This window comes from Onychostruthus taczanowskii, unplaced genomic scaffold (assembly GCF_017590055.1).
Source record: "Onychostruthus taczanowskii isolate IOZ18803 unplaced genomic scaffold, ASM1759005v1 scaffold288, whole genome shotgun sequence".
NCBI lineage: Eukaryota > Metazoa > Chordata > Aves > Passeriformes > Passeridae > Onychostruthus > Onychostruthus taczanowskii.
This window is the reverse complement of record NW_024500217.1, coordinates 1-20,021: the sequence shown is the minus strand read 5'-3', so window position 1 is coordinate 20,021 and position 20,021 is coordinate 1. Positions and strand designations below refer to the sequence as shown.

The window sequence follows — 20,021 nt, the reverse complement described above, 5'->3', positions numbered from 1 at the left end:
CTACTTTGACTCACATTCACATCACACTGTATAGCTGGCCCCTCCTTTTCTTGGGAACGTGGCTGACATTAGCTATTACAGATGCAGTGGGGAACAATTCCCTCTTTTTATGTGCATTGCTATCTTCTATCGTAAACTTACCCATTTTCATACCCTAACAGGGCATATATATGTGAAAAACATGAGGCAAAGAGTCAGGCTCCTTCTTATGGTTGTGTGCCCACCCACTCTTGAATACCTCACTGGTCACATATCCCTTGAATCTATTTCAATCTGCAAAAATACACTTACTAGTATGAAAGCTCTATTTTATTACATGTAGACTCTTCAAATACGAAGACTTAGAGATTTTCACAGCATAAGCAATAAAATTATACAATGTAATTGTAATATTACATTTTTAAACAAGAACTTAATTTTCAAATTTGTCTTTTGTTGCCAGAAAATAAAGCATGGCACCAACATAATTTTGAAATTCTGCCCTAAAAACTTACCTTTAGAAATATATATATTTGTGTCATCTCCTCACATAACATTTTAAATAGTTTCAGCTCAAACTATACATACACAGACACACAGTGACTGTTCCATATACAAATCTGCTGTATCTTATGTAAGGTAAGTTTAATATTTGAAACAATAATAAAAAATAAAAACAAGCAGCTTCAGCATAATTTGTAGAAATTATCAAAAGATCTATTTTTATTTAGCTTTCAGCTCAACCATCTTAGAAATTAAGCAAAATTTTACACAGAATGAACATTTGTCTCCTTTGCCAGATGAAAAAGTTTGTATTGCTTGGTCCAGTCAATTAAGTTGGGTTTGAACATACCAAAGCAACTGCACTGAAAAAAGTCTGCAAGATTCTGGAAGCATCCAAGGCTGGAAAAAAAAGAGAAGAATATGCATTCATAAACTTCAGAAAAGAAGAATACAAACATGAAAAATACCACTTCACCATGAGACAGTACTTAAGATATTAACCTGTCAAGACAGACAGCTCAGGGAGAAGAAACAGAAGAGCTCTCAATTGGGCATTATTCCTTTGCTAAACTTTTACAAAACGTTTTACATTAACAAATGAGAGTAGATTAAGCTGAACTCAAATAATGCCCCACAGTTAGTAAGATCTCATCTAGTTAGTATACCTGAGGAGACAAGGAAACCTTCGTACCGATTTCTCTATTAATAGAGCTAAATACTGCAGGAGAAGTCAGCAAGGGACCAGTTCATACCTTAATTCTCTTTCTGATCCTACACAACAGACACAGAGACTCACGAACAAATTTTTGGACAGCACTCCCTCACCCCAAAAATTGTGGTTTTGAATTTATGAAGCAGTGAAGCAAATCAGTACTGAAGAGATAACATGTTTAAAACACTCCATTAATACCCACTTGTAAGGAGTCCTCCTGAGTGAAACAGGATGCTTAGAGGATTTTCTCTGTACCAGAAGATTCATTCTTTCATGTGAGGTCAACCCCAGGAACACAATCTGATTGGAAAAAAAACCCGTAAGTACTGGTTACAACATGAACATCACAAATTAAAATCCTAGTGAGCAAAAGATACTAATAAAAAGGGAGTAGGGGGGAAGAGCCTGGACATATTTAACAAATAAGTAACCACTGCTATAACTAATGACTGAAAAGTATGTCTTTAAATGTCACTTGGGCTAAAACAGAACCTGTCAAGAACCAGCTTCCAGAGAAGGCAAGCTTAATTGGGATGTCTGTGAAGACTGTACTTTCACAGACGTCTGCAGAAGTATAAGACCTATCACAGTTAAGCACCAATCTCCGCAGATTTTTGTCTACATTCTACCACACAAAACGGTAGAAAAAGATACCTTGATCCACAATGACACTAAATGCCATAAAGCAGTACGTTTTCAAATCACTGTGTATGAAACACCGTAGTTAAACTGTAAATATCCTCCCTATCTTTTTCCAGCATGCTATCCCACTGTCTTGGACACTGCAAAAATCTAGCAGTACATGTCTAAGATTGTGGAGCTTTTTGTTTTTTGGGGGTTTTTTACTGAACAAGATGTAAAACAAGCCCTTAGATCAGTGCGCTTAACACATATTGCAAAGACACCTCTTTCCTAAGAGCTGCTGAACAAGATGTTTTAAGACAGCTCTTCTCAATTTTGTTTGCATAGCCAAGCTTTTCTCTGAGAAAAACATAACCAAGAAATTTGACAGTCCTCAACAAGATAAAATCCAGGTCATTTATTTTTACAGTAGCAGTGGGATTTAATACAGTCTAATGACACATGGCTGAGCTCTGCCACAGAATTTTCAACTCAGGAATAATTGTGTTACTGAGCTTTCATGCAGTTTTGGGGGCATTAATGCCAGTTCTATTAGTCAAATAGATTTCTTGAACTTCTTATAGGCTTGGAATTTTGAGTAGTAAACCCAGAGCTCAGTTATAGGAATGATTTGCAGACAATGATTCTACTTCCAACAGAGAAATGCTGAGTGCACAAGCTGAACCTGTGAAACTTCAAGGTCTGCCCTGAGATTTAAGAGAAGCACATTGCTGCGACAGTAATCAGGGAGAGCAGGCACAGAGTTTTTATGGGAGCACATCATCCAGGGAAGAGCTTTAATTTGACGAGAAGCATAAACTGAAGGAAAATATTACCTGATAAAGCTGAACAGTGAGCCACACAGAGGCCCACAGGGTGTGGAAAAAAGCTACTGAGGAGATGTAGGAAACCCAGGGAGAGCAGGACACTGTCTGGGTGAAGTACATCCATGCTCCATCTTGATGGAAATTTGCTGCACAGTGGTTGGACCAATCTGACAAGACACACAATCAGTTAATTGTGTTTTTAAGCCCTTAAGAGCTGAGGAAAGATTATTTGTATGAAATTAATAATACATAGCAACATCCTCTAGAAATACCGTGTTTCATTTACACCGTTGCCACCTAAAAGAACCCACACAGATCTATGAGTGCGTGCTATTCTGGCTGCATAATCTTTACACTCTGTGTTCATGATCCACAGAAAAACATCCTTGTTTTTAAAGGTTGGTGCTATAGTAGTTCATCCTCAGCAACTAAATTATAAGGGTTTTCCTCTCCTTTCCAATAAATTTTTCAATTTCACAAAGTAACAGTCCAGATTCATTAATGAGATAATATACTTTTTTCTCTTCAGAATTAAACTACTTTAAAACTAAAAAGAAATGTCTGCATTTAGTATGGATATTTCCAAATTAAAATAAAATCAATCAAGTTTTTGCAATAATGTATTTACAAACTTATTTTCTGTTATAGCAAAGGGGAACCAGATTAGAACCTGTCACCTGACTGTCTGCCACATGGCTTCCCTATTTCCTCTCTAACAAAAGTGCTTCCTCCTATTTCATTTTCCAATTGGTATCCCACTACAGCAGCATCTTTGTTCTTGCTCAACACAAATGGAATCAGGTATTTGACCAAAAACTCAGACAGGATGCATTTTCACTTAAGTTACATAGTAACATCACTGCTGAAATAAGGTATCACTTGCACGGGTTGCATTTGCTGGAAATGAAATGCTGAAAAATAAAGACCACACAGATTGATTTGAAAGCTAAATAAAACTAAATTCATGGATACATACACTGAAGAGTTCCATAAAGCAGCCAGACACCAGTCATTGTCAGGAAAAACAGGAACAACAGGTAGTAATAATGGTTCCCAATGCCTGAAATTGAGGGGAAAAAAAAATTTAAAGTTGGACATTTTAAAATTCAGCAGTACTTGCATTTCTACTAAAGTTAGAGTCAAAACCATTTCTTATTTTAACCTCTGCCATCCACAAGAGAGCTTGGCAAGGCTGATCTCTCTCTCAACTTTGTCCTGTAAGCCATCCCAATTTATATAATAGAATTAGTTCTGATAAAGTCAACCAGGATTTTTCTCTCCTTCAGAGCATGCCTTCAGCTGTTTTAGACTGATGAGACCTAATTAAGCAACCACAACTCCCTCCCATGCACAATAAAATTGTCTCGTATACTGAGAAGTCTAAGCTATTCAATTTGCTGGATGTTGTGTGCTTCAGAATTGAAAACATAGACGTAAAAAACCCTAGACCTCTGTCAGAAAAATTGTTACATGAAGATTTTTTTTTTTAAATTACAATTATACTGCTCAAAGCTTTGAGACAACACATCAGAAGGATGTCTCAGCACCTTGTAAATAGCAAACATTACAAAAAATAGCATTTAACACTAGGAAAAAGGCTGTTGGCAAAAAAAAAAAAGTGAAAAATGTATTGTTACAAATGTGAAGCTCTCACCTTCCTATCTTGAATATCACCAGTAATAAGCCAGAAAGGAAGAGAGAGGGTGAGAGGGAAGAACAGAAGGAGATGGAAATGCCCTGGAGGATTATCTCAGTGGTAGAGCTGCTCCACTCAGAACTGTCCCTAACAGCGACAAGGGGCAAAGGAAGTTCAGGAAGACACACGAGTCCAGCCAGCTCCTGCACTTCATTCTTCTCATCCACAGCTACTGCATTAAAACATCAGACTGTGCACACTTGTCTGGTTCTTTCAGTATCTACTCCTGGACAGATTGTCCAAAAAAGTTTGTCTAATCCCTTTCTGAACCTGCTGACATTGCCTGTGTCTGCAAACCCTTACAGCAGCAAGCTCCAAAATTTCCCTGCCTGCCATGTGGAGACATATTTCCTCTACCCATATTAAATCCCTAGTTCTACTATGACATTCTGCATTCACTTTAGCTACCATCTTAATTATTTTCTTTCCTTTTTTAAAGTCTCAATCATATCCCTGCTCCTTCTCTCTCCAGAGAAAGAGTTACAAATTGCGTGGTATGTGTTCTTAGGGTGACCACTCCAACAACCCCTAAATAATCTTATTTGCTTTTCTCTCTTCCGTCTAATTTCCCTCTGGCACCTATCAGAGTCCTTCAGTATCAACAGGATATTCTTGTGTCATGTGTGCTCTCACTTTAAGGGGATAAATGTTATCTCTGCAACTTTTACAATATGTGGCATTTTCAAATTTGATAAAACAACACACTCACCTATGCACTGTCCAGTCCACAGAGAATGCTGATCATATCTGGCTACACATGCTTGGCAAGCAAGGCAATGCACAGATCTCAAAGGCTTCCTTACCTAGTTGAGGATGAAGGGAAAGAACACACTCATAGCAAAGCATCTACTTTGCTCAAAATCTAAGGCATCATCTTAAGAGTTACTACCACATTTTGCATAATTACTGTGTCATAGACCTCACAACACAGAACATAGATGAGAACTATACACCTTAATTAAAAAAAAAAAAAAAAGATGGAATTTTTTAAAATTAAGCTTAGAGTCCAAGGATCTCAAAGCATCTCTTATCACCATAAAAGAAATAAAGAAATCTAAACAATATATAACAAACTACTTGTGTAACACTTTAATGACAAGCAGTGAGAAAAAAGATTTTTATGGCTTTTTACTCAAAAGTATTGAGCAAAAGGCAGGTTCACAAAAAAAAAAAGTACAAAAGCCCTACTTACAAGACATGATGTGCAAAATGTTCTGAAGTCCAAGCAACCAGCTTCTGCAAGAGCTATAATGTTCTGAAAGATAAAGTATTTTGTGCTTGCATTTGGGTAACACTTCCATAGGTGCTATGAAGATTTCTACATTAGGACTTTTGCAGTTTGTAAGTATTTTAAGTGCCAAGCATGAACAGGAATAAGAACCTGCTATTTAAAGAGGTGCACAAGAAAAAACAAACCAGTAAAGACTAATGCGGCTTCACCCACACAAGATTACTCAGAAAAGTATTTCTGTGTTGCCAAAATTAATAAATGATGTGAATTAAATATTCCTTAAAATGAGATGGCACCTCTCATATAGTCAGCCAGACTTCAGGGAGATAAAGCCTGCTCCTTTACAAGGACACAATGTTTATGAGTCCTGTGGCAGTATGTTAAAACTGCAGTTTATTCTCCCTGGCAATTGGAAGAAATACAACCTCAATGAGAGCCATGAGATCACAAAGAAAATGCTTTCCCTAACCCATAGGCTGGAGAGACCAGACACTAAATTCACTACTGACTGTCTGCCTATGATTTCTTTTGGCTACTATAAAACAGTTAGGAAATACCACGTGAGCTGCATGATGTTCAAGCACAAAAACCAAACCATTATACAGATCCAAAAAGCACGTGATGAAATTTAAATAATTACTAGCATTTGATATATAGGAAAGCACTGTGACTATTTCTTCTAACATAGACAACTGAAGCAGAAACCATGCAAAACTTATATTTTTTATAAGTGAAGTTCTAAGTGGATTCATATCACAGATAACACCAGTGGGTCTGTATAGTCTTTGGCCAAAGCTCACATTTCAATGAGAAGACAGAGGCAAGGAAATTATAGCAGGACAAGGAAGATAAGGAAACAAGCAGTAGAAGGAGAAATTCTCCAAGATCTGTGTTGTTAAACAAAATTGCTCAAACCTCTTTAAGGAAGAGTATTTCACTGCTTTCCAGTTTAACAAAGCTGCACATTATGACAAACAACCACCAGAAGTGGCTGATACATGTTGCACCACACCAGCCCTTCCATTTGTTTTTACAAAATCACCTACCTCTTTTCTTTCTTCTTCTGAAGTCTTTATATATCCAGGATCAGTACTCCAGGTTTTATTGAAATAATAGAGAAGACAGACCATGCTGAACATAACTGCGATTTTAAGGATTACATTTGTGGTATGTGATAGTCAGGTTAAGGACTATATTCTTATAACTCATAAGACTACTATCTGTCAAACAAGCAAAATATTCTAAAATTAGTTCATATTACTTTACAAGCAAGACACAAGAAGGAAAAAACTACTTTCACTTTTACAGTGGGATCCTCTCTGTACTTCCAAGGACATCTTATCAGAGAAATGGAATATTTGTCCAGTCTGAGTGCTGAAGAAGACTTTTATAACTGTAAAAACCTGCACCACAATGGCTCAATGTCATCCTCCTTAAAAGTCCTCCTGACTTCTGCCTTTGAATATTTCAGAGGTATGAAACAAATTTGATTTCTTTTTTCCCCTCTGAAGCTTTTGTACTTTATTTGAACAGTATCACTCAGACTTTATTTGAACAGTATCACTCAGACATGCAGAGCCATAAAGCTTCTGGAAGCTGTGAGATTCATTTGGCTGCTGCACCCACCCCTAACTCAAACAGGTTCTTATTCAGTCTTACCTTGTCCCATTCATTTCAGCCAAAAGCAACTAAATATACTCATCCAGAAAAACGTAACTGAAAGTCATCCTGAAACTATTTTTGTCACACACACAAAAAAAAAAAAAGCCCAAGCACACAATGCCATACAATTCTGAAGGTAATGGGACATTAGGAACACCATTCTTACACTATGAACTAAAACCATCTGTGTATCAGATGACTTGGGAAGAAAAACATGCCAAGATTAACTGTCTCTACACAGCAACAGAGGAATATAGACTGGGACTAGTTTCATACAAACTAATGTCATGCATCAAATTTGAGAGCTCAGGCTGCTAAAGAACAGTCTCTGCTGCCACCCAGGACCAGACAGAGAGCTCAGTCTGGATTGCATCTCCAGTGACTCCTCAATGACTTCATCAACTCTAGTGAAAATAATTTTTAAAAATCCAAGATGGCAACCTCAAAGTTGTTTTGTCTTATGAACTAACAACACTGCAAACAGCTCTAATTAAAATCAATATATGAAATACTGGCACAAACACCAGCTGTGTTTGTTACAATGCAGTTGCAGGGTGCAATTATAGAAGTCAAAATGATGATGTGTTTCTTGTGGATACTGCTGGTCTATTTGCACTGGTATTGTTTTCTTGGAGCTCAGAGAAATCTTTAGTTAGAATGGCTGGATTTTCATTCAGAGGAATGAAAATGTCCATGTCCAGAGGAAGTCTGACAGACAAATACTAAAAACTAAAATCCTGAAAACTTTTAAAACACCCAGATCTGTGACCAGCTCCAGAAGGAAAACACACTCATGAGAAAAAGGGTTGGACAGTGAAATGGAAAACTATCCACCGGCCCATCTTACCAAGCTACAGTTAGTACTTCAAGAATATTGCTATGCTCACTATCTTCAGCAAAGTGTCCAACTCAAATCTCTACCAGGGAAGTTTTTTTTTTCCTCTTAACTTAGATGGCACTAATAAAACAAACCTTAAAGCTTCACAACAATTGAATAACACCATTTCCATTTGCACAAGCGTGTGAGTGAATCCCCAGCAGGAATACACTTGATCGGTTCATCAAAGTTAATCCTGATTATTCCATTAAGGACATCTTAACTGGGAACAGAGAAGATGTAATTTACAGGAATTTACTAGAGAAAATGTAATTTAAAGGCTGAATTAAAAATTAATTTCAACTGTGTAGTAATACATTAACACAGCTGCTTTCGTACAAAATTATTTGCAGTTCTAAATATCTTCCTACAGGCTTTTTCACACAACTTTGTCAATAAACAGATGCCCACTGTGTAACAAAAGGGCAAGACACTGGAATGAGAGCACAAACTACTAAAATGTTTTTGTACTCATCACTGAGAAGCCTCTTCAAAGCAAGTAAATGTCAGATAGAAATTAATTCACTGTTTACTAAAGATTCAATGTAACCTGTGAATAAAGACGGGAGACTGGACAGTCTACTTTGCAGGAACACAAAGAAATTTCTTCTTTTTTTTGGGGTGGTAGTGGTAGAGGATGTTGTTTTTAAAGGCAGGAGCATGAATACCACCAACTGTCAAATGCTTATCATTTTAGAAAGAAGAGATGCTTTCAGTATCATTATTAAGATATGTGTTACCCAGTTATACCACATGACAAAATACATCACTGTACAACAGTATCAGTGAGGAAGATTAAAGAGTGATGTGCTAACAGAAATCATTAGTTTTATAACATCTTCATTCTGATATTCCAGTAACATATGGAATAGGTCAGGTTATAAAGAAGACAAAAATCTATAGACAAAAGAAGGTACAGAATTTTAGTCTGTGTATAACTTTAAAGTCTCTTTGCCCCTTCCCAATGGAATTAAACCAATTTTATCATTAGACATTAACAGTCACATGGAATTATCTGGAACTTTTCATCACAGTTTGCACAACCAGGTTTAGATTTACAAGAAACTCCAAGCAAAATTGCATTTCTTGAGTATTAAGGATATCAGGCAGGAACCAGAAAAACCAGGTCATGGACATCCAAAAAACTGAACTTAGCAGAAATGCTGTGGGAAGATACCTTAGATTCTTGAGACCCACGAGTAGCCTGAAAGAACATTAAAAGATACAAACATTTTTCAAAATATACTTGAAACATAAATCCATAGAATAGAAATCATCTGGTTTGTAACTGTAAAACTTCATGCACATGGTTTATTTCAAGTTGCTCAAAGCAATCAAGAACTCACTCAAAAGCATTCTTTATCCATACACATAGGAGGTAGACAATGCAAAAATAAAACTGAAGAGTGCTCTGTTCCAGCACAATATTACATATCTGAGAAGTGCTGTAGGGCTGGTTGAAAAGTCCCATCTCTGTCTGTTTGCACACAGACAGCATTGCCATATCAGCGACCACTGACTTTGGCAGGAAAAGTGAGGAACAGCTCAGGATAACGTTGGGAGGTCTGGAGAGCAGGAGAGGGGATGGCTCATTAAAACTCATTTTGTGACAGAATACAGCAGGAAAAAGATGTGATATAGGACATTTCTGAGCAGTCTCAATGTCTACCAGATACAGACCATCAGTAACACTATGACAATAAAATTAGCTAAAAGACTGGGTTTGGGTTTTTTTTCAAATCCTTCAGTGACAAGAAACTGTTATTGTGTGCACTTAAATACACTCAATTATTATAGTCACACATTCTAAAAAGTACATGCATTTAAATTCTTCACATACTGTGCAAGCATTTCTCAGGAGGAATCTTTTAATATAAAAGATTCCTCCTGAGAAATGAAAAGAATTATGCATCAAATGCTTTTTAAAGTGTCTCTGATAAGTAAGTACATAAACAGAGAGAAAAAGCCACAAACCTCACAAACAGAGACATCACAAATAGCAGGCTGAGAAGCAAACCTCCTTTTAAAAGCCAAGAATCAGAGCTTAAGTCCATGACGTAGCCAATGGCCCACATGAATGTCAAGGAAGATGCTAGCATCAGGAAGACCTGTTAAAATTATTACTGTTAAAATATGACAAAGTACTCAAGCATGTCTTACTTAAAAGTATTCAGTTCATGTAATGACAAACGCTGAAAGACAGTAAGATAGGACAAGGTGACACATCAATACATCAAAAACAGCGGTGAAGTATGACATAAAACTCTCATCCAAACCACTCCAATGTGCTTTTAAAGAATTCTATTTTGTGCACCCAATTTCAGAAATTACTCTTGTTAGAGTTCATTTGCATGTCACTCTAAACACAGCATGCTCTGGTTTTAATTCTATTAGTTATTATTCAGGAAATTACCTCATATTTCTCTACTACTTTCAGTAACCTGTTATTTCTCCTGTTTCTCATTTTTTCTTCCTCTTGTATCATGTAAACCATGAAGTGATTCTGACTTTCATAAGCAATGTCAAGAGGTCTCTCTCCCTTTAACAACAAAGAGGGTTATTTATTTATTTATTACTTTACACATAAATACTCTCATTTTTAACAAAAGCAAGAAATTAATATAGTTAAAACAAGACTAACTGGGCAGTTACTTCCCAGCCCCACCTCCCCCTCCACTATTTTTTTTAAGGTAAAGGTAAGCTAAATTCAGAGTGCTAACATGCTTAAATCAGAGCTTCATAGTTCTGAAAACTGACACTTGTAGATAGATTGCAGCTGTTTATCTGTTGGACTGTTTCCAATAACATATCTATATTGTCATGGGAATCAACACTTTCAACATTTATGCTATCAATTTCTACAAATATTAAGTTGAAGCCTTTCATATGTGATAACCTTCTGAATGTACAAACAGGCATTGCCAAACACCAGCTTTCACAGGAGGACATTCATTTAATTTGAAGTCTTTACGAGTCTGACTGGACACTAAGAAACTTATTTTTTTTAATCAGCCCAAGTCCTCATGACAATGTCTGTAAGTAGAAAACAGCTAAATGAAGAAATGAAAAATAAATTAAACAAGGCCCCGAGAAAATGAAACTAATTAAACACCCCAAGAAATGAAACAAAAAAGGGTGAGGGAGCAGAATCTGCGGAGGACACAATTACTGTTCAGTGAACACAAGGCTTGGCTGTTCATCACACAAAGGTTGCAAAGAACCTCTGCATTCATACTCTGAGCCACACCTCAAGAAAGGTACTAACTCCCTTTTGGGAAAGACTAAGAACACCTACTCTTAGCCAAACCCTGCTACAATTTACATCCAACATGGAGAAAATTGAGATTTTTCTTTACATTCATTTTATACATTCATGCTACATGGCATAAAATATCACAAAGGAAATCCTACCTTAATATTTTTTATGTCCAGGCTGGCACCAGCTTCCAGCAACAGATCCACTGCACTAGTATTTCCTGAGGCTATTGCCCAATGCAGTGCAGTATTCTTTTGAACATTGTCTACAGCACTGAGAGAGGGGTTAAACTTCAAGAGGAACTTAATGGGCTCTGGTCTAGATGAAAATAAAGAATAAGAGTTAACAAACAGAAGATAATCTAGACCGGAAATGAAACTTTTGAACACTTTAAAAAACAACAGTTCCCATCTGTGAAACAACAGCAGATATATAATGCCTTCTCACAACCAGCTCATCAATGGTAGATCCATGTTTAGAATTCCACACCTGTCCTGGAAGTTTTTCTCCAGATGATGTTACTGTACCATTTTAACAAATATGAAGTACATAACACAGATTATATCTTCTACAACCATAGCTTGTATCTCCCCATCTTATTAGTTCTAAATGCATTTCACTGCATCCACACTCATTTGTTTCCATTTTGCAGAAAATACAGTAAGGCTGCAGATGATTCAGCCACAAACCTAAACTTATTTTAGAAATTCTTTTAACTTTCTTTGATATATCCAGTGAGCTATTCCCAACTCTGGATCTTTGAAACACCTTGTATTTTCATACAAATGGAAGGGAAAGGAATGTCAGTTAAAAAAAAAAAAAAAAAAAAAAAAAAAAAAAAAAAAAAAAAAAAAAAAAAAAAAAAAAAAAAAAAAAAGAAAAAAAAAGAAAAAAGGAGAAATTCACCTCACTGCTTCTTGAGTACAATACAATAGACTCTTCTTGAGTTATTCTCTACTTACCCAATGGCTTTTTGTGCTGTTAACATTAAAGGTGTTTGCCCATTGAAGTCTGTTGTGTCTATGTTCTAAGAATAAGAAAAACATAAACAAGCAAGTGATTACCAGGGATTTCAGGAAACAGTGGAATTTGGGGCTATATAACTGGCTTAGCTTCACTAATGAACAGAAAAAAGAAATCAAAATATATCAGTCAAGAAGCCAACACTCATTTAAATTTTTTTCCTGCTTCTACAAGTCTTGCATGTCATTCCTTTCAGAATATTCTGAGTTTCCATTTCCAAAGAAATTTTTAAGGGAGAGACTCCACTAAGGATACTTTTAAGTGAATCATGTCAACTGTATTTCTTGTCCTCTTTACAAAGAAATACTATCAATAAGAAGGACCTTGTAAAGCAATGCTAACCATATTCCTTGTGTAAATAGATGTACATAAAAGATGTACAGAAAATACATAAAACAGGTTTATTAAAACAACAAAGAAGGATTATGTATCTCAAGACATAGGTAAATATAGAATCTAAATTTTCCTCCTTCTTCACAACAAAAGTTTCCTTGCTTTCTGCCTCCATCCATCATTACATTGGTGCAGATTTACTTAAAAGAATTATTCACATGGATATTTTTAGTAGAAGATAGGTGGGCCAACAACTTTATTGACACCACTACACCTGCACCACTACACCTACAGTAACTGAAGTCAGTTACTCTCCCTAAAGAGAACTTAATAAGAAAATAAACTCAGCAAACGTTTAAATCCTAACACTACACTGTTTCTCAGAATCAGTCTAGATCATATAAGAACTCTCTTGTCATTTTTATTAGCATGTTGTTACATTTGCCATCAGTTCTGCTCATTTCACATATAAGCTAAGAGATATCAGCTACCATGGCTACAACACAGAAATTTCTAATGAAAATTCAGACCTAGTATGATCATCTTTTCCGCATTCTTCAATTTATGGAAAACCACATAGATTATTAGTTACAAAGCTGTAATCAAATAATAAATACTTCATTATGTCTACACATCATATACTGCTTTTTGTTCCCACATTTAAAAGCCATTGGTTATTTCACAGCACCACAAATCCACACAGCCTTAACAACACTCCTAAACATGCTGAAATGTAGGTGAATCTGGATGTGGGGGATGACAGGAATAGGGAAGAGCATTAAAAAAAATTATACATACAAATATAAAAAATATCTAAGTTTGTCTGTGCTTCTAGCACATAAAAATAGGTATCAAATAACGTATAAAATAACTGTTTTTCATCTAGAGAAAAAAAACCCTGCTAATTCTGAAATGTCTCCTATACACAGGCAGCTACTTGTAAGCAGAAAACAACATTTGGGGCATCAGACACATACCTGGCCTCTTGCTATGAGGTAGGCTATGATGGGCATGTGTTGGAACAGCACTGCTAAATGAATGCTACTGAATCCTTCCCCATCAATAAGACTGGGATCCGCTCCACATTTCAACAATAACACGACCATCGGAAGGTGTCCTTGTCTACAACAATATGTGAAATGAAACTATAGAGATCATTTAAAAAATGGATATTTTAATGAAAGCATTGCCTTACTAATTCTCATAGGCATCCCACAAAATATTTCAGCTTCTCACAGCTTTATTTAGGAAATTACATTAAATACATACGGCCTAATAAATGAGCCTAGGGCAAAGCATTGATTTAGACTGCAGTGGTTATTCTACAGTAACTCCTCCTGTGAGCAGTCATCCAAGCCTCTGACTCTGGCAAAAGACTGACAGTCCAGAAGAAAGCACTCATTTTCCAACAGGAGACTTTGCACTTGGAGAAGTTTTCCCAGAATAATTACTTCAGGTTATGTTTTCTCCAGTCAAGCAGACAAGCTTTGTTCTCTGAATCTCAGAAAATGCTACCACAGCTTTAAGTACTAACAGATTTGCAGTTAGGGGTTGCAAGCAGCGCTACCTGATTGCCCAGTGCAGGGGCGTAGAATTCAAATCTCCACCAAGCTGATCCACTACCGCACCTTTGGAAATGTAATATCTGTGTAATAACAGCACAATAAGGTCAGAAGCAGATACAATAAAACAGCAAAACATTATACTAAAGATAACATATCTAAAGGAGTAAATGACTCATAGTAAAAAATTAACTGGAGAAGCAAATGGACAAAAGTGGTTTAGCAGTAAATAATGCTGTTTCAAGAAAATGTTGAAGAAAAAATAGAGTCATTAGCAAGGTACTTCTAAAATCAGCTTTCATCTTTGTTACAGAAACAAACCCAGAAAAATCTAATGATTTCATGTACTACATGATTTCACATATAAAGAAACAGACTACCTTTACATTTCAGTGACATTTTCACTAAGGTAAGTGCATTAAAATTTGAATTGTACCCTTCTCTTCTCAGGCAGTGTGTTCCTTTGTTTTTAAGCACAAAAGCAACAAAGTGATTATAGGTAACAGTGGCAGAATATACTGTGTTACTGTCACAAGGACTCCCAGCTTACTTTACCAGCTCCTGTCTGTTGTTTATTGCTGCCCAGTGAAGAAGAGTCACATTTTCTTTGTCTGGTTGTCGAACATCATATCCTGCTTCTACCAGTTCTTTGCATTGCTCTAGCATTCCATACCTTAAGTGAGAAAGAAAAAAAAATCAATTTACTTATCATTTCTCAGTATTCTCCACTCTGGAGACAGTTGCATCCAGAAGAAAAAAATACATCCTCAGTAAGCATCACCCAGTAGTTCCTACTGGAGCAAATTCCACACTGCATTCAATGGAAGTCTTGTAAAAAGAGAGGGGCTGTGCCTTGATGAGTGGAATTTTCTATTTAAAGAAAACTGCTCAAAATGTTTATATTTACAACATCAACAGTAAGTTATTTTTCTTCTTCCACTACAGGGAGAAAATGAAACTGAAAACATTTCCTTTGGAAAAATATCCAGCCTGGCTCACATTTGAGGACACTCCCATCTATTTCAACACTGCACACTCAGAACATGTACTTACTGTGTAGCCTTGACAATGCCACAGGTGCTGGGGTCTTCAGCAATGGGATATGGGCCTGGGAGACCTTTATCTTCATGGACGCTGTGGCTGCTGTGCATATGAAGTCGATGAGGCCCATGGCAATGGCTTTTACACTGGCAGTTAACAAAACAATTATTAACTATTGTTATTTATCGGCTGCACACCACACACACCTCTCCCTTTACCAGAAGCACTCACTGGGTGTAGTACGTTCTGTTAATACAAACGAAGATGTCAATTCAAAGCACAGTTAAAGCCTCCTGGCAAGAGACCAATCCTTTCATTTGCGGAGCACAGCAGGGATGGGGTAAAGGTGCATCAGGACAAATTACAGAGGCGTTCAGCACCCTGCAGAGCTGGTTCCCGACACAACAGCCTCACCCACAACAGCGCTACCATTCCAGAGACCACAAGCTACGGCCTTAGGGAGGGTTTGAAAAGCACTTGGCAACCACAGTGCCACCCGTGCAGCCAGAAACCCGACGCGAGGGAACAGACAAGGCACGCGCAAGGCACGACACGGACGGCTCTTTCCCGGGAGCCCCCGCTAGACCCCGGCGGCACCGCGGCCGCCCCGGCCCCTCCCACGCCGCCTGCCAGAGGCCCGCGGCCGCATACCCCGGCCCAGGCAGCGCCGGCTGCCAGCCCCGCTCCAGCCCCTGCGCTGCCCGCGGGCTCCCCGCTCACCGCCGGGCCGCTGCCCGCCATGCCCGCCGCCCGCGGCTTCCTGCTCCCGCTTCCTGGGCACGGCTGCGGGGCGGGGCCAGGCAAACACGGCCCGGGCGGGGCGGCTCCGGAACGGGGGAGCGCGGGGAGGCCCCGGGGAGCTTACCATGTGGCTGTTCCTGCCGCTGAGGAGCCGCTTGGCCGAGCAGATTGGCGGCTTCCAGGTTTGTTCAGCTGCTCCTGAAATGGCTCCTTCCCTTTTACCCAGGCAACCACACCGAAAAACTTTCGTTTTCGCACAGGATCCTCCCCGGTGGCGTACAAGACAAGAATTTTCTGCTGGCGAATTTTGGGGCTTGAGCCTCACCAGCTGGAACGGATCCCTTGGTGAAGGCTCTGGAGCACGTCTGATGAGGAGAGGCTCAGGGAGCTGGGGGAGCTCAGCCTGGAGAAAAGGAGGCTCAGTGGGGACCTTCTGACTCTCCACAATTCCCTGAAAGGAGTAATGTCATCTCCTTGCTGGCCTGGTTCCGACAGGAGTTCAAGGCCATTTGGGACCATTTCCACCCCCAGCTGAGCCCCAATGTCCCCTCATAATGACCGCCAGGGTGAGGGAGCAGCCGCCATTTTAGGGCAAGCTGTGAGGGGCAAGTGGCCACTCCCTGAAGAAATGGAGATAAACTGGGAAAGCACCCAAACGTGTCAAACATGCACAAGCTTCCCAGGTGAGGTGGGACCCTGGCAGCTTTCAGAGTGATGCCATCTCCTCTGGCCTGAGGAGAAACCTCAGCATGGGGTGACCATAGACCTCCAGCTCTCAAACATCCTGGGGCTGTGGGGACACGGGGATCTCCTGCTCTGGAGGAAATGTGTCATGACCCTTGGACAACTGGCAGTCACAAGTCAGGTCATCGGATAAGGGATAATTATCTCTCCCATCTCAGCCTCCAGACCAGGGCTGAAACACAAAGATCTCACCACCCTGTCACAGTGGCGTCCTGGCTGCAAGGATCATGGCTCAGGTCAGGTCCTCAGGGAGAGACTGGGAGAGCCATTCAGGACACAAGAGCATCAGCAGCCCTCATAAAAGGGAAGAAAACTGAAAGAGTAGGCACAATACTGGAAAAAACTTCCACATTTATTTCCAAAACCCTGTTTTGGTAAGTCAGAGCTGTAGGCAAAAGGTGGCACAGGTTTATTAGATGGCACCTGCCCACAGGAAGAAACCTGAGTGTTTTCCTGTCACTGGTTACGGCACTCTCCATCACCACCGATTGTTTTTAAGGCAGAGGAAGATATTTTTGAGGGGGTACACTGAATCCAGCATCATGGGAGTGACTCTGGCATCTCAACATTTCCTGTGGGCTCCATGCACATGATTTAGGGTGCTGCAGACACAGTTGGTCAAAGGTGCAGCCCTACCTCCCACAACAGGGGAAGAAAGAGGAAGAGTTCATCAGGACTCAACCTGAAATGACATTTTGTCGCTTCTAGTACTTTGCACAGCTTTGGTAAGAGAGCAACGTCTCTGTGCCTGAACCACACCAGCCCTTCGAATGTACACACATATCTCGGCAGGTTCCAGCCGGGCTGCGCTGGGTGGACTGCCGTGGCCAGGATAGTCTCAGTGGAGGCTCAGGCTTGGTCCGATCTCCCACACCATTCCCAGCTGCGGGCACCTCAAGTGATTTTCAACTCTTTAGTGATTATCAGCTCTGTGTGATTATCAGCTCTTTTTGCTTCCTTGTGGCCGTGGCAGCAAAGGCAGGGAGAGAGAGTAGAAGGCTGTTTGATGATTCCGCAGGATTCTTTAATAGGGTCTCCCACGAAGGGTGTCAGTGACAGCTCTTCTGCTGAACCAGGTAGAATTAGGGGTTTTCATGCCCTACAGGGGTTTTGGAAACTGTCCAATAGCAAGAGTCAGGGAAAAGTGACCTATAGGCTTACAGAGAGATAAGGAGGGTCCAAAAGGTGGAAGAGAGGGGCTTCTAAGGCCCGAGTCATCATGACTTGGCATTTCCTAGCTCAGGCTTGTGACCACCAAGGAGGCCTTGCAGGCCCTGTGCCTGCTACCCACACACACACCCGTGTGTCAAACCAGGAAGCTACAAGAAGCCCTTGTCACTTTGAAAGGGCAGCTGTTGTTTCACTGTTGCATTTCTTGGCTCGGTAAAGCCTCTCCTAGCCGCACTCCAGCCTGTGCTTGAAGACACAAAAGTACCGTCCTGGAGGAAAGGCATGGGAAGCTTGACAAAGGCTGAAGGGAGCACTCTGATTACCCCTTTTCCCAAGAGGTTTCTTGAGCTGAAGTTGCTGACAAGGAGCAGACTTGACACAGCGCAGTGGGTTTGTTCTTTTATTTTTGGGGTCCTCAGTCCTGCGTGGGACTCGGTAAGTGGGTGCTGCAGAGGCTGCGGCAAGGCATCAAAAACGCCTGCCCCGCACCCAAGGGTGGCGCAAGATCTCCTCCAGCTCTGGCCTGTCGGCGGGCTGCTTGGCCAAGCACCACTGGATCAGATGTTGGCACTCTGGGGAGAGAAGCCAGAAAGCGCTGGTCACTTCGGCCGCGCGTGCCACGCCGACCCCGTCGGGCACGAGCCACCCCCCGCGGCCGGCCCTCGGGGGCAGATGGACGTTCTGTGGAGCTGCGTGAGGGCCACGCCGGGCTGTGCGCCGCCATCTGCCAAAGCCCGCCTTCTTGAGGCCGGACACCAACCTGGAGAGACCTGCTGCCAGAAGAAGAGCTGCCCCAGCACGATGTCACGGTCGTCCCTGAAGGGGAGGCAGCCGCAGACCATGACGTACAGCAGCACGCCCAAGGACCAGATGGTGGCCGCATGGCCGTGGTAGCAGCCAAGGCAGATCCACTCGGGCGGGCTGTACTCGCGCGTTCCTAGGGGAGACAGGCGGCGCTGTGCAGGCGCAGGCTGCTGCCTTCCGGAGCCTAGGGCCAGCCTCCTGGCTGAGGCAGGGGCTGCACCCGCGGCCACAACTTCCCCCCGAGGCCACCCTGCGTCCCCCCAGCCAGCTGGCCAAAGCCAAGAAACCATTCTGCAAGGCAAAGAAGGCCAGCGGAGCAGCCCAAGCCCTTGCGGGCCTGCCGAGCCCAGAGGCCGGGAGCTGGCTTTTGCCACCCCCTCTGTCGGCAGGGCCGGCAGCCGGCTCCTGGGGCACGGCATCTGCCCCGTGCCAAAGGGCAGATGGCCGAAGGCCGCAGCCCAGGAGGGAGTGGGGATGTGCAGTGCCTGGCACTGGGAGCAGGGCCCGGGCCGTGGGCTCACCGGCAAACTGCGTGAAGGCCCGCTCCTGGAGGAAGGTGCCGCAACCGAAGTCGATGAGCTTCAGGTCGCCGCTGTCCGGGTCCACGAGGAGGTTCTCTGGCTTGATGTCCCGGTGCAGGACGCCGCAGGCGGTGCAGTGCCGCACGGCCTCCAGCACCTGGCAGAAAAGCCAGCGCGCCATCTCCTCGCCGAGGAACTCCTGCTCCAGCAGGAACTGCAGGAGATCCTGCGATGCCTCCGGACGCTCCATCACCAGCACAAAGCTGTCTGGCAGCTCAAACCAGTCAAGGAGCTGGATGATGTTGCGGCAGCCAGAGCCCACCTTCTCCATCAGCACGATCTCCATGGGCACGCAGGTGCCATTGGGCTGTGAGGAGGAGAAAATCGGTGCCTCCCTTCAGCAGGCCTGATGCTGCCCTGGGGCTGTGCTGCGCCCTGCCCGGGATGCCCCAGTGCCCCCTTGCGCAGCCTCCCTGGTGCTTGGGCTTCCTCCCGCCCAGGGGATGCTTGGGGGTGCCCCCTGCCCGGCCCCACCACCGGGCTTTGTCATGCCCAGGCCCACCATGCTGCGGCTTGCAGGCCGAGCCCATGGCCCCCACCATCCCCCGCCTCCCACTCCCAGTCGGCGCCTCGGGATTCTCCCTGCCCGCCCCGCCCCACCCTGTCCCGCTCTGTCCCGCTGGCCTCGCCCACTCACCAGCTCGTCCCACTGCAGGA

General features: G+C 41.8%; 2 protein-coding genes across 6 annotated transcripts in view; both read right to left on the bottom strand.

Moving 5' to 3' along the window:
• The window catches only part of ZDHHC13 (zinc finger DHHC-type palmitoyltransferase 13), a 35,914-nt gene extending 19,808 nt beyond the window's left edge, over window positions 1-16,106 (bottom strand). For 2 of the 5 annotated variants that reach the window (XR_005952941.1, XM_041408017.1), the window contains exons 1-17: window positions 15,976-16,104; window positions 15,337-15,470; window positions 14,834-14,956; window positions 14,289-14,366; window positions 13,699-13,843; window positions 12,328-12,392; window positions 11,521-11,683; window positions 10,523-10,648; window positions 10,084-10,217; window positions 9,213-9,313; window positions 6,617-6,741; window positions 5,532-5,594; window positions 5,049-5,142; window positions 3,620-3,703; window positions 2,653-2,810; window positions 1,398-1,495; window positions 833-882 (exon numbers count right to left, since the gene is read on the bottom strand). Coding sequence is in view for 4 of the 5 variants with exons in the window: in XM_041408017.1 (XP_041263951.1) it covers window positions 833-882; window positions 1,398-1,495; window positions 2,653-2,810; window positions 3,620-3,703; window positions 5,049-5,142; window positions 5,532-5,594; window positions 6,617-6,741; window positions 9,213-9,313; window positions 10,084-10,217; window positions 10,523-10,648; window positions 11,521-11,683; window positions 12,328-12,392; window positions 13,699-13,843; window positions 14,289-14,366; window positions 14,834-14,956; window positions 15,337-15,470; window positions 15,976-16,065 (1,831 nt within the window). In the remaining variant the exon portion in view is untranslated. Of the gene's footprint in view, window positions 1-294; window positions 883-1,397; window positions 1,496-2,652; window positions 2,811-3,619; window positions 3,704-5,048; window positions 5,143-5,531; window positions 5,595-6,616; window positions 6,742-9,212; window positions 9,314-10,083; window positions 10,218-10,522; window positions 10,649-11,520; window positions 11,684-12,327; window positions 12,393-13,698; window positions 13,844-14,288; window positions 14,367-14,833; window positions 14,957-15,336; window positions 15,471-15,975 lie in introns of those variants that run through there. The other 3 variants (XM_041408018.1, XM_041408016.1, XM_041408019.1) reach the window with 3 other exon arrangements.
• A 2,341-nt stretch (window positions 16,107-18,447) lies between these two features.
• Window positions 18,448-19,671, bottom strand: LOC121337743 (serine/threonine-protein kinase pim-1-like; the record flags this gene model as incomplete). Its single annotated transcript, XM_041408021.1, has 3 exons — window positions 18,448-18,551; window positions 18,740-18,916; window positions 19,305-19,671. Coding segments are annotated over 3 exons (648 nt in total), but the record flags the coding sequence as incomplete, so codon positions are not given.
• Between the last annotated feature and the right edge of the window lie 350 nt (window positions 19,672-20,021).